Below are 19062 nucleotides of genomic sequence, written 5' to 3' on the forward strand. Positions count from 1 at the left end.
TCCTCATAAAATTAATACAATGCTCACTATTTTAGGTGGGATATTTTGCCTCTTCGGAAATGGTTTCCACTCGTAGGATAACGTTAACGTATTAAATACTGTGAAGCAAGAACAGCAGGTTCAGGAAGAGGGAGGCAGCCAACAAGAACCTGTCCTGGGGAACCCGCGGGCACGCTCCAGACTGCTCACCTCGGGACCCGGTTTGGGCCCCCGGAGCCGGGCTCGCGGCGGCCCCAGCGGGACTCGATTACTTTCGTCTGGGCGAGGAGCAGCACCGACACTCCAAGGGGAACCCTACGGTGGGGAGGTGGGGCGCCGACAACAAAAAGAAGTAAAGTAGGAGGAGATTCTCCCGGGTAGGGTCGGGGCGAGCTGGGGGAGGCAGCCGGCTCGGGTAGGAGGAAAGGACCCCGCGCCCGGACCCGACGTCCCGTCCGCCAGCGGCTGGCGGGCCGGGAAGGGGACTCCGCCGTTCCGGCCGCGCGCGTCGCCCCCCGCGCTCCCCCGCCCACCGCACCGCTCGCGCGCCCCGTCCCCGCCTCCTCGCCCAGCGCCGCCCGCGCGCAGCGTCTCGCGCCGGCTCGGCCCGCCCGCCGGGAAACAGCCGCGAGAGCAGCGGCCGCGGCGGCTGCCACCGCGCCTCCTCCGCTCGCGCTCCCGCCTCGCCCCCGCCCTCGGCGCCTCGGCTCGCGCCCGCGCTCCGGCCAACGTTCTCTGGGGCCTCCCCGGGCCCGCAGCGCACTCCCGGTCTCCGAGCCCCCCAACCGTCGCGCTCTCCCTCGGCGCGCGGCCCGCCGCCTGCTTCCGGGGCGGGCGGACTGGGCGCCTGGTGCCGGCGGCCGCAGCGACAGCGCCCCCGGGACGCCGAGGAGGAAGGAGAAGAGGTGGAGGTGGCCGCAGGCTGAGTCGCGGCCGGGATGTCCGGGCAGCCGCCGCCGCAGCAGCAGCAACAGCAGCAGCTGCCGCCACCATCGCCGGCGGCCGTAGCCCCCGTCTCCGGAGTCGTCCTGCCCGCGCCCCCGGCAGTCAGCGCCGGCTCTTCTCCGGCCGGCTCGCCCGGCAGCGGCGGCGGCGCGGGCGGCGGCGGCGGCGGCTTGGGGGCCGCCGCGGCCGCCCTGCTCCTCCACCCGCCGCCGCCGCCGCCGCCGCCCCCGGCCACCGCGGCCCCGCCGCCGCCCCCGCCGCCCCCTCCTCCCTCCTCGGTCGCCGCCCCCGCCAGCGCGCCCCCCGCACCCTCGGGTCTCGCCACGGGCTCCGGCCCTGCAGGAGGCGCCCCGGCCCCGGCCCTGGCGGCGGGTTGCAGCGCCGCGGCCCCCTTCCCGCACGGGGACTCGGCCCTGAACGAGCAGGAGAAGGAGCTGCAGCGGCGGCTGAAGCGCCTCTACCCGGCCGTGGACGAGCAGGAGACGCCGCTGCCTCGGTCCTGGAGCCCGAAGGACAAGTTCAGCTACATCGGCCTTTCGCAGAACAACCTGCGGGTGCACTACAAAGGTACTGGGCGTTTGTCCTGCGGTGGGAATGGGGCCACTGACCCGAAGTGTCTCGCCCGCCACTGCCTACTCCCGACCTGCTCCCGACCCCCTCCCTCCCGGGGCTGGGTGCCCTCGGAGGTGACTCGCCGCCGGTGCTGCTTCTCCGAGGGTGGGATTGGGGTCGCGGTGAAAGGTGCGAGGGGAAGGGGCCAGATGCTTGGAAAAAGAAGGTGAGTATACTGCTCCTAGGTATAGTGGAGCGGGCAATCCTAGGCCAGGAGTAGGACACCTTGAGGGAATCCAGGATGACAGGACACAACTCGCTTTTGATTTCCCTTGAAGATAAATCTTAGAGCTTGGATGGAGGAATCCATGGACTCGGAGTTGGATTACATTGTTCTCCAGGTGGCGATGGGTCAGGCGTTCTCTTCTTACATGGGGAGGAAGAGAGGCACTATTCTGAGGTATAATTTCTCATTAAGGAAATATAGGGGGAGGTGTGATCAGTGGAAACTAGTAGGGCAGAGATTGTCAAGGGGGACAAAAGGACAAGTGACCCAAGTTTGCCATCGGTGTCTCTTATTAAAAGCAACTGGGAGGGTAAGAGGTGAAACCTCAGGAGTCCGCGTTTTCTTCGGGGAGCGGAAACCTACCACTACTGATTGGAAATGCCCTATATTTACATGTCGGCATTGTATGAAGTCTGGTTGAAAAACAAGGATTTTTTAAAATGTTATTTAGTATTTTAAAGAAAATTGGTATGTTTTACACCTGCAATTAAAAAGCCTTAGGCATGTCTCCCTCCTCCCTCACCTACCTCTGCTATGTTAAAACAAAGCTTTAAGCAGATCAGTTGAATGTAAAATTATAACTTGCTATGATAATTTCTGAGATGTAGCCCAGATTAATAGCATGCGTCAAGTTTACTTGTCTAGGGGGCGGGGGAGGGAAAGGAACAATCCAATGTATTGGTCTGTCTGGAAACATATCCAGGTTTTAGGCCCCAAACCTGAATCAGGAGCTTTTACATTCAAAGCAGCCTCATTTTGATTGGCTACAAAGGGAGGGTTTTCTTCAGGTCCTAGTGACAGAGCTATAGAGGGTATAAACAATCGTTGTGGTTAAATTCTTAAAGTGTACAGGACTGAAATTTGAGAAGAACCTTGATAAACAAGTTACTGTTTAATCAGAAAGGAGAATGGCGACAGAAATGTACCAAATAATTTGACACAAAAGTAGGCCTTGTTGAATATTCTTTTTATCCATAGATCCAGAGACCAACTGTCATATTTTAAATTTGCTCCTTAACCTAAATGGCTGAAAATTTCAAAATATCTAGCCTTTGATTTTTTTCTTAAGTTAGGACATTTTGTTAAAACCTGTGAAGACTGTTATTTAATTTTGTGTTTTAATTTGTGTGAACAGTGCTTACTTTTGACCTGGCCACCAAAAGCTTTTTGTTAGTCTTGACAAAACTTTATTTTAAATTTATGGTTGATGGTTAATAATTAGCTTATAAAATCAGAGGCAGAAAAAAATGAAAGATGATTGAACAAAGAGTCCTGCAAAATCATTTGTGATTTTAGGCATGTTACAAAACAGGGCCTCAATTTCTTCCTCTGAGTGATGAGGGAGCCGAGCTGGATTGTTGGGAAGGAAATTTCCAGGTCTGAATTTCCATGATACGTGATTAATGATTACAGTTGATTTAGCACTATAATGTGGCTTGATTAGTTTTACTACTTTTACATAAAATTGATGATTTAGGTCAGAGAAAAGTACATGCGAAATTGGTTGAAGTTTGAAATATTTATGACACTACTGTCTCAATTATTTTTCCTGTTGGCCTCTTCATTAGTTTCTGTTGTGTAATACTAGGATTCACTTTCTGGCAACCTCACTCTTATAAACATAAACCATTATTTCCGGAAAAACAGATTTTGTTGTTTGTCGTCCTTTTTCTGTCCCTCTCTTCTGTCTTTCTTTTGTCTCTCCCTTTCCCCTGTCACAAACACAGTCTCTTTTTCCCCTTTCTACAGCCTCTTCCTCTTATTTTAATGTGTTGGGTGGTTTTTTCCTGTTGTTTTTCTGTGTGCCTTCTGAGTGAACTACATCAAAAGTACTGGGCAACTCCGTCCCAGTAACAAGGGAAGGGAATAAAGGGGAAGTGTCATAGGTAGTGGGTAATAAAACTTTGAAGTCAACATAAGAAGGGTGAATTTTATTTAACCTGTCATTGCACTGCATTGTTTTTACCTGAGTATTTTGAGACACTTTTTTAACATTAAAAGCCACTGTTCACAAAGTATTTTTGCATATTACAGAATTTCAAAGGATTGATGATAATTATTTTCCAAAATGAGGATTTCCCTTACCTTTGAAATAGAAATAAATATCTTGGTTTCTTTTGCTCTGACCATATTCTGTTTTTAAGAGGTTATTCTAAGTTGAAATTACTGTTTTTAGAAGCAGTATGATTCTTTAAGTGATTTGAAGGGATTAATGTTAAACAATATGGGACAAGCAGAGTAGTTTGGATTGCAGGGGACTAGCAGTGTGTATACTAAAATTTTTAAAAAGACCTTTTGCTTAGCAGTCACACACCAACTGTTGAAACACTCAGGCATGTTTCTTTCTTTTTATTTTTAAAGTTCTTTTCAGCTTTGACTAAGTACAAATGTGACAAGTTTAGACTTAGTTATAAGGAGTTATGATAACTTTATTCTATCTTAAAGCATTTTAAGGAATATGAATTTAGATTAATCTAAATGTTTCAGTTACAGATTGCATTTTTTATATTTGTGAAGTTATCACTATTTGGATACTTTAGAAAGCATTTTGATACAAGTGGAAGTTGGACAAGATGGTGGAATTCTCATTTTAGATGTGAGAAAGTGGGAATACGTGGAGGTTAGGTTGTCCCCCATCACAAGCCAGGATTGAAAACTAATTTTCACTGATTCTAAATTTAGTGCTCTTTCCACTATACCGTATTGTTTATTTCAATTTGTGTGAGACTTAATTATCTCAAATAGGTAAAATCCATTGATCACATTTAGAACTTTTTGAAGAATAGTTGACATTAAAAGTACTTCCTTTGGGGGAAAAGTGTCACCTGGAACACACTAATGCTATGGAAAAGTCAAGACATCTTGATTATACTGATTTAGGGCGGCTTAAAACACAAGGTAAGTGAAGGTTGGGAATGATGGGAAGCAGTGAAATAGTGAATTGTACTTTTTAATTGAAGCATTATTAATAATAGTTATCTCATCAGATAGGTTGAACTTTTGGTATGCCTAACTCCCCTCTCCCTCCATATCACCAGTCATTAGACCTTTAACACTGATTTCTTGCACTTCTTAAGGTTGAACAGATATCTCAACAAATATTTGCCTGCCAGTACAAATGTCTTAAAAGAATTATGTGGGTGATCGCCTTTTGAGCCACGCTTCTCTTGCTCAGGCCCACTTCCATGTCTGGAAGTGTATTTTCCCTTCTAATAAAACTTTTCTACTGTAAAAAAAAAAAAAAATTATGGGGGTGATGTAATAATGCTCCTCAAAATCAAGGAATTTAAAAACCAAACAGCTTTTCTCAGGGATCCCTTTGCCAGAATTTTGGGAAATTTACCTATAAAAATGCCAGTTGGTAACTGCAAGAATCATGTGATCTAATAATCCTATTTAACAGAAAAATAGGCAATAGTAATGATAATTTATTGAGCAGTTGCTCTGGCACATGTTCTGCTAGATAATTTGTATATATGCCTTGCTCTCTATTTATTTATTCTTTCATTTATTTGACAAGTTTTTGGTGAATGTTTACTTCGTGCCAGGTTCTGGGTACTCAAAGGTCCATGAGATACTGTCTTTGAATTCAGAGAGATCAAAGAACATAAAACAGTGAGTGTAGTAAGGGAATTGTTACAAAGAGTACTGTGGAGGACAGGAGCATCTACACCAGGCTGACATAAGAAGGGATGAAGTTAGTGGATCAGGTACAGCTTTAGGAGAGGACGAGGCCAGTGGTAGTCTTAAAAGATAAGTGGTCTCCAGGGAAAGAGGAGGGGCTGGGCATTACAACTGAAAAGACGTAGAGAATTAAAGCATTTGTTTGGATCTACAAGCAGTTTGGGGTTGTTGAGATTTAAGTGTGTGACAAGGAGCAGCTGGAAAAAGATCGTGAGAGGCCTTATAGAATATTTCATTGAGCTTAGATATTTTTCTGTAAGAGATGAGGAATCATTAAAGGATTTTAAATAGGAAGCAACTGGCTTATTTTCATTTTTGCCAAGATTCTACAACTAATTAGAAGATAGATTCAGGGGGTACAAGACTGGAAAATAGCAAACTCATTTAAAGGCTGTTGAAACAGACCATATCAAAAAGGACTTGAACTTTGTCAGTGGTAAGGGCGGAGAAGAGCAGACTCTTTTGTGATGTTTTATGGTAACACTGTCAGGATGTGATAGAATGATGGAGAGAGAGATCAATGCTGATGCTTGTTTCTAGTCTGTTAGGTTCTTGCAATGAACCATGAATCAAATAATGATTGCAAGGAAGTATTACAATATATTTGGAGATGAGTAAAGATGGGAATTTTAGCCATGTGATAATCTGACTTCATGGAAACAAGAAGCAGCCAAAGAAGCAGGGTTTACGGAAAGAACAGAAACAGGTCTTGTGGAGTTAAGGTGGCTCCAAGTAATCACAACAGCTGGAGTTCATGACTTTTCACTTTATCCTCTTGCTAAAATGACTCAGCTACAGTCACTAGTGTCTGGTTTTCTTACTTTTCTTTTCGCCATTGACTGGCTTATCCTTTCCTTCCTAATTCAGATTCCTAAGAGACTTACCAAATTGGCCTCTACCTAATTGTCATCACTCTTACAGAGCTTTTTATTATATGCTACGGTGTGAATTGGTGGCCTGATGGCCTTTACGTCAGGTGCTGACCTTTGTCGAATCAGGTAAAGGGGTGTGAGATTAGTTATGAAATACAAAACATCCTCCTGGCACGAGGATGGTCTGGGCTCCACTTCTTTTCAGTAGGGACAGTGTGCGAGGCAGATTCTCCTAGGAAGATTGGCATGGACCATAATTGCCCTGAGCTTGGGAGATATCTAAATCATAACTGATTTGGGAGTCACCTCTAGGTCGTAGTTGAAACTCAGTGTACGAGAGCAGGTGAAGTGAGAAGAGCAGTGGGCCAAAGATGGAACCCTGAGCAACACCAACATCAAAAGACTAGATGGAACCCAGGAAGAAATAGTTAAGAGGAGAGTGTGGTGTCACAGAGGCTGAGCAGAGAAGTATCAGAAATGAGGAAGCGATCTTTAGTGTCAAGTGCAACAAATAGGTTTAGTGCTATAGGCACAAAAAAATTTTCCACTGGATTTGGAAATTAGATTATCATGACTTTAGAGAGAACAGTTTGAATTAAATAATGGGGCAAAAATCAGAATAAACAGAAGGAACCAAGCAGAGAGGATAGCGAATATAGATTACTCTTAATAAATATATGTGAGGAAAGAGATTAGGCAGTATCTAGAGGGGAATGGAGGTTAAGGCAGGATTTTTTTTTTTTTTTTTAAAGTGACTGGCTGAGAGTGGAGTTACATAGTACCTGGAAATTAGCTTTTAATGGCAGCATTTAAGATGAAAATCCACAGAAGCAAAATTATCCCTAAAAATCCATTTGGAAAGTACTGTGTTAGAGACTATTGTATGATTTCTAAGTAAGTCTCATTTTAATTCGGCTCTGTGGGTAAAACTGAAATGACAAGTTAGATGAGAGTATGCTGGTGTAAGGTATGGAGTCCTAATAAAAGTCTACAAAATTTAACATATTTTAACAAGCCAGGTAAATGTAACTATACCTGTTTTATTACCTTAAAGTTTTTTAAAAAGTTCATTATGCTTACCACCAACCACTGAAAAGTATACATTTTTGAGATACTGTGCTCTTATAGATTGAGGAGAAAGGATGAAAATACAAGCTTGGAAGACTGACAGTAAGGGCTTGGAGGGAGGAAAGCAGTTCAGGAGCATAGGATGGTCTTGGAGAGGAGAGTACATCTGTTTCTCTGATAATAGTGGTAGAGTGAAGATGGGTATGGACACAGACTAGTTTGTAGTAGAGTGGAGAGTAGAACGTGACCATATATAATGGTGGAGTCCCACTTAAGTCCCGTTTTATGATAAAGTAGGCAAGGTAGTTTACTCACTGAGTTCACGTAGAGGACTTAAAGCGAATGATGAAAATGTGGACCAGCCACCGAGGGGAATGGGAAACAAACTAAAGATTTCTGAGTGTATTGTTGATAATAGCAGTGTGACAACCCAACTGACATCATTAGTTCATAGTGGTGGCTATTTGCAAGATTGTTGGACTTTATTCATCAGAGGCCAACTGCTCAGCTCAGTGCAGGAGTAGGGAAGGTAGATTATGATATTGATCTAAGGCTGTCGTTTTGCTGGTTGGGTTGGATGAAAGGATAGGCATATGAGGGAAATCAAATTTATTTGGGAGCTTTAAAGTAATTACCAGGTAGCCCCTTCTGGATGAGGAAAAAGGAGAAAAAAAAACAAACCAAGAAAGGGTGCAGGGAATTGGAATTCCCTTGATGTTGAAGAGAAAGGGTAGAAGTGAAGTCTTTAGAAAGGGGAGAGGATAGGATGTTGCATCCTAGAGGAAGGTATAGGCATTTCTGCTATAATGCCAAAAATGTGTTGCTGGAAAAACCAAGTTTTCCACAAAATTGCACTCTAAAAGTTGCAAGGCTTATGGGAAAAATAGGGCTGGGCAGACCACTTAAACCTGTGGAACCTTGTAACCAGAGTGCTGCAAAAATAACAGCCCTCATAAAATACAAGCCCAGTTAAATTTCCACTGGCCTTTGTGCCCAATATTACAGGCTGCTGATTCTTCACATCCTTAAGCCCTGGGGTTTGGGCTTCCTTCTTAGAGATATGAGTGCTTGACAGTGCTAATCAAAAATAAAAATCTGATTCAACATTTAGCCCTTTTTCCGCTTCTTTTTAAACAGAGAGGAAATGCATACCTTTAGCTATTAGAATGGCTGAAATCCAAAGAAAACCTGACAATGCCAATTGCTGGTGAGGATGCCGAGCAACAGGAACTCTCAGACATTGCTGGTGGGAATGCAAAATGATACAGTCACTTTGGAAGATGGTTTGGCAGTTTCTAACAAAGCTAAACATAGTTTTAAACCATATGATCCAGCAGTTGAGCTCCTCAGTATTTACCCAACTGATTTGAAAATTTCATGCCCACACAAACACCTGCAGGTGAATGTTCATAGTAAGTTTTCTCCTAATTGCCCAAAACAACCAAGACGTCTTTCAAAAGGTGAATGGATAAACTGGTACATTCATACAGTAGAATATTACTCAGTGATAAAGAAATGACCTATCCACCCTTTCAAAGACAAAATGGGTCTTAAATACATATCGCTAAGTGAAAGAAGCCAGTCTGAAAAGATTATATACTGTATGATTTTAGTTATATCGAAACCATTATAATTGGCTTTATGGAAATTGACATTATGGAAAAGGCAAAACTATGGTAAAAAGATGAGTTGTTTTCAGGGGCTTGAGAGGAGAGAGGGTGGGATTGGCAAAGCAGGGGATCTTTTAGAGCAGTGAAAGTATTCTATATGATGCTGTAATTGTGGATACGTGACACTGTGTTTATTTATCAAACCCATAGAGTTTTATAGCCTGAAGAGTGAACCTTAACGTATACAAATTAAAAAATTACTTAGAAGAGAGGGGAAAATCCCAGGAGAGAATGCACATGTGACCACACTATCTTTTACAATTGTATGAAACAGCCTCAGAGAAGGCGAGGGGAAAGGTGCTGACCTAAGTAACTAGAAATCAGTGGAGTCTGTAAAACTAAAGGTAAAATAAACTACATAAGCACTGAACCCTTGTTGATAAAGTCATATTCCATGGGGATATGAGTTAACATTTCTGATACTGCTATGCAGTTATACCAGAACTGAACAATTAAATAAATGGATGGCAGCTGGTGGGAGCTGGGTCTCTTACCGTGGAGTGGAATTTTACAAATAAGGAAATTGAGGGTGGGGAGGAGGTTAGAATGATGCATATGATAATGGATTAGAGTTGGAGACAAAAGTATGAACTTGTATTTAGTTTAATATTGACACAGATGATTACATATGGAAATACAGATATGTGTATATAGAGGGGTTTAGTTTACATACATATATTTCCTTGCTTTTGTCAAAGAGAGGACCTAAAAGTAACAACAAGCACGCCTAGTACCTTGAGCATGCATTCTAATGCCACTTGGCAGTAAAAAGAGCCAGGGCTCCTTGGAGAAATGGCTGATTTTAGTACTGGGACAGGAAATATACAAGATGAGCCTCTGGGACAGGAAATATACAAGATGAGCCTCTAGCATCTTATAGTACCAGAAAGTAACAAACAAAAAAAACACATAATGGAAGTATGTTGGAGTGCCAGAGGAGCCAACTGAAAAAGCTTCCAGTAGCTTTTGAGCAACAAAATAAAGTAGTATTGAATTATAACTCAAAGTATAAAATAAATATGCATGAGATGCATGAGTCCATACTGATCTAAACAAAGATGAACTATCTTAGCACTTTTTGATCTGTACTGCATTTGAATTTTCCCCAGATGGCTTTAGATAGTGGTAGGTATAGCAGTTTCTGAAGCCACTAAACATTGGGCATTATAGGAATGTACTTCTGTAGGAATCCCAGCCTTTTTTGACTTAGAGCCTTTTATTTTATTGCTAAAATTTTCTCTTTAATTCATTAATGTATCGGGAAAAGTTGTGTTATCAACTAAATGACTTCTTTATTATGCTGACATCATTCCCGTATTTATCAAGTGCATATGAGCTAATTTGTATCAAGATACACAATTTGTATTCAAGTGTGTTTTGTAGCAGAACAGATTTTATGAGAATTTATTTCTGAGGTGGAATAGTTTCAGGTGATGTCAGAATTTAGAGTGTGGCTCCAGGAAGGAATGATTGAAGTTAGAGTGGATGTCAGTAGGAATTAAAATGCAAAAACAAAATCACAAGTATAAAGTGTGTTAATGTTTAATATAGGAAAGAAGCATTTTGCTATGAGAGCATATAAAAAAGAGGTTAGACCAAGGCTGAGAGGTTAGAGAATGAATAATTGAGGAGGTGAAGCTTGGGCTAAGATCTAAAGGATGAGTAGGACCTAACCAGGCTGAGAAGGAAGGGTAGAGCTCTCCAGTAGAGAGAATTGTTTGAGCAAAGACTGGCCCAGCAAATGTGGCTGGAACAGAAAGAGTTGGACAATGCAGGAGGATGGTGAGATCAAACAAGGTTTTCAGGAAGTTGATCTTTTTCGTAGGCTTTTAAGAAGGAATTGCAATTGTATTGAGGGATAGTAGTACAAGGAAGGCTGATTTATATCCCGAGAAAGGCACTTGGCTGCATGTTAGAGAGTGGAGAGGGATGGAAGGTGGGCTTTTTATTCAGATCATTTTCATTTCAGTGAAATGCAGTCTACAGGTTATTTGAATAGAAAGAGCTAACCTTGCTGGCCTTAGAGTTTTGAAACAATAAATGTATTTTCTTCTTGAGCCATGTAGAAAACACTTAAATTGAAGACTTCGTGTTTTAAAAGTTTACACTTTAGTAGTGTGAGGTTGTTTTTTGGTCACTACAGAATTTAAGGTAATAAACCTCCTGCTGATGAGCATTATTAGAAATAGGCCCCTCATTCTGATATTACTGGTCTCACCTGAGAAATAGTATGAGTCCTTTTAATCTGGCATCCAGACTTTTTCCTAAGTCTTTAAATTTAATTTAAAAATGAAACAAATCCTTTTAACATTTTTCTACAATGTCTTAGTAGAGCATAATAATGAATATAATAGAACCTTGAAGATTTATGATTGTGTAGTTTTTTACAGTTATTTTTGCGTAATGGAAAAATGTAGGGGATTTTAATTCGTACGTGGATTTAACACATGATTCTACTAATTTTGGGCGAGTTATATAACCTGTAAGAATCTTTCCATTTTTAAATATGAAGTTAATACCTATTTCATAGCTATCGAATGAGAAAAATCTGTACAGAAGCACCTAGTACTTTTGAGAGGCTGTTTACTCTAAATATTTTCTTTTCCTTTTTCCATAGAAGTAGCAAAGATAGGAGATGGGAATACATATGAAATGATCTCAACATCCTCATTGTAACTAAATCATGTGGGTTCAGAGCTGCACTGGATCAGGCTTCTTGAATTTAAATCCCAGCACAAATGCTGGTTTGGAATTCTCACACAGCAGTATGACCTTGGACAAGTTGTTTTATCTTCCTTTAGTTTCAACTGAAATAAAAATAAATAATACCTACTTAGTAAGTTGTTTTGAATACTAAATGAGTTAATAAATATAATTATCTTAAACAGTGCCTTTCACATAGTATTAAATGTATGTTAAATATCATTTGTTCTTATTGTTATTATTAAGTAGACCTTGAGTTTACCTTATCCCTAAAAATTTTGGTTACTTCCCTTCCAAAAAACCAAAACCAAATATAAAAGCTAGTTAGTTTAGGACTCCAGGGTTAATTAAGGTTTTCTTTGGATTTATATTTGACTGTCTAAATTTTTAAAATGCATTTAGTATACATGACCTTTCCCCAGGCTACTCAGTTATTTTAACATATTTTTACTGAAAAAGATGTTTTGCTGAAACCATGATTTATTAAATGTCTATTTTTAAAAAGTGACTGGTGTCATTCTGCAAATTTGTGCCGTTATTTTTATTTATTTTTTTACTTAGCTTGGCGTATATCTATTATCTGCATATTTTAAAGCAGTTTTAGGGGTATCTGTATATTGCTGTTTCCATTTTTATCTTCCTAGCCAGGTTTACTGCTTCCCAGTGAGTACTTACTTATGCTCATGGTACATGTACTTAAAACATCTATGAACACAAGTTTTCATGGTAATAGAAAGGAGTGGTTGAGTTCAGTCAGTTTCTTTTAGGCTATGTGAACATGCGCTTATTTCCATTGGAAGTGTACACTTAACCGTTTAATGATAGAGTATGCATTGGTAATTTGATAAAGTATATGGTAAGGGAAAATATGTCATTGGTTTGTGATAGTTATTATATGGATAAGACATAATTTTTGACTTAAAAGGTTTATTTTTGAAACAATCATGGTCGATTTTAAGGGCATTCGGCTACTTGTGAAGATATCGTTATAGTATGACTGAAAGATTAATGAAATCTTGGGTAAAACACATCTAACTAAAACACCTGAATAATGATTTAGAGAATTGTTTCTCATACAGCCTTTTTGGGAATTGTGGAGGCTTGTCTCATTCACTCTCTTTGAGTACTTTCTGACCAGCGACTTCAGCTTCTGTCTTTAATCTTCTGTGGTTATATGGGCATATTATCTCTCGTTTACTTGATTTTGATTACATGCTAGCTTTCAAGGTAATTTGTTGCTTGAGCAAAAGACAGGGAAGGTGATTTTGAGTGAAGGAAACCCTCTGGGATAAAAAGGAGGAATAGCTAATGTAAAAAGTTTAGAAGGCATTATCTAAGATTTCCTAAAGATGTCAGCAATGGTATGGTGTTATATTCTTTAAAAAGAAAGAAAATACAACTAGAGATCAGATATATTTCTCAGGCTACAATTGACCAAAGAAATTTTATGAATCAGGCTCTATATAGAATTAATGATGATATGTCAAAGAACAAAATTAAAAATTCTTAAAGTAAGAAAGCGGTGTTGCCAATTCAGTCTAATTGTATAAAATTTCACTTAAAAATATACTCTATGATACAGATTCTTCTGGCTTAAAAAGGCCATTGGGCAGAAGAGTGTTTAGGAATTTTATAATAATATGCAAATTTTGTTTTAATAAAATTAAGATCATATTCTCATCATGTTCTTCAAATGCAGCCTTTTTTCCTCTTAAAAATTTGTCTATTCTAAAATACTTTAATTTTCATAAAGGACTGCTAGGTTTGGTGTGTTCAGATTCTGAAATTTTATTAAAACTAGTAATGTGTGAAGAATTCCATGGCTCACTTGGGCTATTTTGCATATTGGTTTAATTGTGATGATAAATGTTTCATTAGTCTTTAATTATTTGTATTGATCGAAGCAGAAATGTATATATCATTGTAAAAACTATATTTGTTCCCGAATTATTTAAGATTTTCATTTGAATATCTCATTTAATTTTTTCCTTTCTGTTTTATATGCAGGTCATGGCAAAACTCCAAAAGATGCAGCATCAGTTCGTGCCACACACCCAATACCAGCAGCCTGTGGGATTTATTATTTTGAAGTAAAAATTGTCAGTAAGGGAAGAGATGGGTAAGTGTAAACTTTGGTGGGGAAAATTGTTGTTCTTGGGTGATTATTTTTGTTTTGATTCGTGATGTTTATGATGTAATTGGAAAATTGGAATCTTGGAAATTTTGGTAATTGGAAAAGTGGAATCTGAATATGCTAGTATAACAGGTTGGATCTGGTTTTGGTTATATACTAGTTGAAGCTAATGTTTGGTGACATTAACCAAGTTTTTTCTGGTAAATTTGTCAGTAAAATGGAGAATTGGAATTAGACAATAGACAGTGACTCATTTTCCATGCCTTTTCTTACACCGTCTTTTTTTCTGAAGTCTGCTGAGAAGTTAAATCTTCTTAAAGCCAGCTAAAGCCCAGAAATTCATGGCGTTTTACAGGGGTTGGGGTTTAGAATTTCAGGTTTAGATCAGGAAAATGTGTGTTTGTACACTCACAATTGGAGGCAGTTTCTGAGGGTTAGGATGTGGTTTAGAAGTTTCCAATTAGGACTCCTTATAGATCCTGGAACCAACTTTTATATCACTGCTTTATAACTTGTAATCAGTGTGTTGTCTTTGTATCTGTTAATGAGAATCACTTATGGGACTATTAAAAATAGTTTGGGCCTTACCCTCAACGTTCCTGGATCAGTATTTTTCAGAAGTAGAGCTTGGGCAAGATAGCCATTTTGAGAAAGCTCCTCAAGGAATTTTGGTACATATCTCTGGTTAGAACTAATTACCCAAAATCATTGGATCTATCCTGTGGTATTTCCTGATAACTTCATTGTGGGATTGGAGGTCCTTTGATTCCAGATGTAATTGGGGGATCAAAATTCTCTCCTCTGCCCAGGCTTCCACTGCATGACTTGCAGTTTTGTTCTGTTGTGTCTGAAAAACAATTCAGTATCTTGTTAAAAACAGGATAGGGTCAGTTTGAGCTAGTTCTACGATTACAGCTTTTTAGCAGGATTCTTCATGAAAACTAACTCCTTTCTAATTTTTCAGTCTTATCCCTTTGTTGCTGGGATCCTTTATTCTTTTTTTTCTTTAATTTTTAAAATTAGGTATATTTCACGTACAGTAAAATTTATCATTTTTAGCATGTAAGTCTGTGAGTTTTTTACACGTGTACAGTCATGTAACTGCCACTACAGTCAATATATAGAACAGTTCCATTATCCTGCCCCCACCCCAGATTCTTCCATAACCCTTTGTAAACAACTCTTTCCTATTTCTGGCCCCTGGCAACCACAGATTAGTTTTCTGTTTCTTTGGTTTTGCCATTTCTGGAATGGTTTATAAACGGAATCATATAGTATGTAACCTTTTAAGTCTGGCATCTTTCACTCAGTAGAACACATTTGAGATTAATCCCTGTTGTTAAATATATCTTGGTAGATCAGCCCTTTTTATTGCTGATTTGATGAACCAACCACAGTTTGCTTATCCAGTCTTCAGCTGAAGGACTGGGTTGTTTCCAGTTTTTGGCAATTAGGAATATAGCCACTATAAACATTTATAAACAGGTTTATATGTGAATGAGTTTCTATTTCACTTGGGTAAATATCTAGGAGTGGGATTACTGGATGCGTTGTTAGGTGCGATTTTAGCTTTACAAGAAACTGCCAAATTGTTTTGCAAAGTGTCTGTACTAGTTTGAATTCTCATCAGCAGTGTATGAGAGTTCCTGTTGCTCTGCCTCTTCAGTAGCACTTGCTATTGTCATGTTTTTGTGTTTTAAATTTTTAGCAATTATAATAAGTATCTAGTAGTTTCTTGTGGTTTTCATTTATATTTCCCCAATCAGTAATGATGTTGGAGAATCTTTAGTTTTTATTTACCCCCACCCGCCCTTTTTTCCCCAACAAACTCAGTAATTTGTTTTGATAGTAATCATTTGTTGACAACAGTGGAAATGGTTAAGAAATCACAATCTATACCTGCAAAAAATGCACCTGGTAGCTGACAGGTATGTGGTGCCATAAGGTCATGTTTGTAGTTCTCTGACCGGACATACTGGCTCATATTTCTGGTGCTACTTCTTATGTTCACCTTCTCTTGTCTCTTACTCCATTTGCCTAGCTTAACTACTCTTCGAGCCCTAGTGCAAAGGTACCTTTTTTGTGGCACCTTCTCCTCCCTAAAATAGGATTGTGCCTTTTTCTATGCTTCCTTTACATTTTGGGCAAGCTAATTATAACATCTGTATTGTTTTAATTGTCTGTCTTTTGGTGATATATAACTTCACAGATTCAATGGCAAGGGACTATTTTATATTTCTGTAACTCCAGTACTTAATTTATAGCTAGCATTCATATGAATGAATAAATGAATGGATGAGAAACAGTACCTACCTCCTGTATATTCTTGGAGAAGTCTGTTGTATTTCTTTGGTCAGATTTTATTTCTCTCTCTTGTAAACTTTTTGAAAAAAGTTCTAGGTCAAACCCAATGCTTTTGGAAGGGAAGGACAGTAAATGCGTAGAAGAAAAGCAAGTCCTTTCTCTAATTTTGGCCAAGTATATATTTCTGGAGATGTATTTAACTGTATCAAGAGGTATTTTGTAAAGAATGGACCAGAAAGAGCAACTGTTGGTCACCTTTCATTTGTAGTGGTGCATGCTTATCTGAGAGCTTATTATACTTAATTTACAATTGAATTTTCTTTTAGATAGTGTTTTTATCCAAGATGAGGACAGGTAAATATATATTTGGGTCCAAGATCTCAGTTTTTTAAAGAGAAATTGTCATTCCAGCAAATTTTCTCATGAAATAGCAAAATTTGTTTATGAATTGCCTCTTTTTTTTGATTATACCACATAAATTTTATGCTAAAAGAACAAAGTAGCATCTGCATTCTAGAGAACATTCATGCTGTACTTGCATCTACATACACATGCACACATATATATCATATGTACACTTATAAAACTATAGATATCGATTATATAAATATATAGATGGTACTATTCAGTATACTCTGTAAATACAGAGACTGAAGTGAAGTCAGGTAAAATTAAGTGACATACTGTCTAGGTTCTTACAGTGAGTAGTGGTAGAGCAGGACTACAATTATCTTCTGACACCCAGCCTAATGTTCTTTCTATAACCCCATGCTAACTTTAAAGGAAAGTGGAGAGCTTGCCCTTAACATTTTCCTTAAAATTTAGGATCCCGTTATGTCTCTGAATATGCTTATCATTAGGAGTGTTTATTTTTATTTTCATTTTTTTAATTAAATTGTTTTATTAGTTTCAGGTATACAGCACATTAGTTAGACATTTATATAGTTTATAAAACGATGCCCCTAAATTGCTCCTCCTCTCCTCTAGGTTTCCACCTAGCCAATATATTAATGCTAACTGCATTTCCTATGCCGTGCTCCCCATCCCCGTTACCATCTATCAACTACTAATTTGTACTTCTTTAACCCTTCACCCCGTTCTCCCCCACTACTCCCTTCCCCTCTGTCCGTCACCATATTGTCCTCTGTATTTGTGTTTCTAACTTTGATTAGTTGGCTCTTTTTGTTCCTTAGATTCTGCATATGAGTAAAATCATATGGTATTTTTCTTTTTCCGTCTGACTTATTTCACTCAGCATAATAACCTCTAGGTCCATGAATTGCCTCTTAATTTATCTGATATGCATTATTTCTAGGTCTGCCTTGGAAAATTAGGAATATAACTAATGATTGTTGCTTGTTTTTGTTTATTGCCTAAGAAATAAGGCTTGAAGGAAGTTGCTTTTGAGTGAGAGAAATAATGTTTTGTTTTCTGCCTTGAATTTTCATTTAACCTAAATGTAATTTTTGTATATATTTAGCAAAATAAGCTTAATTTTTTTAGGACAAAGTAGCTTGTTTAAATGTGATTAATTTAAAAATAAAGTTCTAATTCATTTCACAACAATAAAAAGGCACCTTATCTGTGTAATATTTTTTAGGAGACATATTTAAAGGGCATATATCTATTTTGTGTTCTTGTTGGTGATTGTTCACTGTCAAAGTGAATTTCTAAAAGAAGTCTGTGTCTCATGAATGTACTTTCAATTCAGGAGTTTCCTTCAACTTTTAAATTATGCATACTAATAAAGGCAGTGGAGATACAATTAATTCTAAATGTGAGAGAAAATAAATTTTTTATTTGAAAATTTTTAGAATTAATATTTATGATGAGTACAGTATTTTTAGCTCTTCAAACAAAATATTGATGCTACTCTGCCAGTGATTCAGGAGAAACCAGCAAGTAATCCAGTATCTGTTCTATTCCTAAATAATTCTGCTGTCGATAAAGGGCAGTCTTCAGAGTGTTGCTTCTGTGCTTGCTAACTTTCTGGATTATTTCTTGGGGATGTGGAAAAAGAAATAAAAGCCTTTCTCTCCATCTAGCTCTACAAGGCTTTAAAGGGTCTTCTAGTTTCAATTGATAATAAGCAGCAAATGGAAACACAGATGGAAAATGTGAACAAAGACATTAGGAAGCGCGATATATTAACAACAAATATCACTGAATGTGTAACTGTCACAGCTGAATAAGTGTAAATAAGAAATTATTCATCTCTATCTTACCCATAGTTCCTAGTAGAGGATCTGGCACTTAGTAGAAACTCAATAAATGCATTCAGTGAACTGAATGTTGGCCCTTGCCTTCAAGGAATATTGAATCCATTATTTGGAGGGTACAGTGGGGCAGGGCATGGAGCAGACATGCAAATAACTCTAGATTAAAATATACTAGTACTGTAAGAATGAGAGAGTATAGGGGAGAACTGAGGAGAGAATGATTAATTCTAGCACAAGGAAACAGATTTATAAAGGAAGTAGTATTTGATAGAATTTGAGAGGCTTTGTAGGGGAAAATTACTGCGAACTGTGATAAATAGCTGGACTAGTCTCATGGGAACTGTATGATGTCTTTGGCTGAGGTATGTGGCTCATTATTGCTGGAGACTTGAATTATAGTGAAGAGTTTACGGGAGAATTGAAGCCTCGATGATAGTTCTAAGGTGGAATACTTTATAGGTAGTAGGAAGCCTTTAGTCTTTTTGAGTAGGGCAGCAATACATGTTATAGAAAGGCAGTACTGGGTGGGGAGGGCATGCAGTTGTGATGACAATGTGAAAGATGCCTAGAGATAGGAGTTAGGCTATAAGAGTAGGCATGGATTTTGATAGAGATAAAAAAAATACAAGAGGAGGAGGTGGTTTAA

At 39.1% G+C, this 19062-nt stretch overlaps 1 protein-coding gene across 1 annotated transcript in view; it reads left to right on the top strand.

The window, feature by feature from the left end:
* The first annotated feature begins 598 nt into the window (after positions 1-598).
* The window catches only part of RANBP9 (RAN binding protein 9), an 81041-nt gene continuing 62577 nt past the window's right edge, over positions 599-19062 (top strand). Inside the window, exons 1-2 of the mRNA XM_039857802.1 lie at positions 599-1491; positions 13767-13878. Of these exons, the coding sequence (XP_039713736.1) occupies positions 918-1491; positions 13767-13878 (686 nt within the window). The 5' untranslated portion in view covers positions 599-917. The remainder of the gene's footprint in view (positions 1492-13766; positions 13879-19062) is intronic.

The sequence above is a fragment of the Pteropus medius genome, unplaced genomic scaffold, assembly GCF_902729225.1.
Source record: "Pteropus medius unplaced genomic scaffold, Ma_sr-lr_union100, whole genome shotgun sequence".
Classification (NCBI taxonomy): domain Eukaryota; kingdom Metazoa; phylum Chordata; class Mammalia; order Chiroptera; family Pteropodidae; genus Pteropus; species Pteropus medius.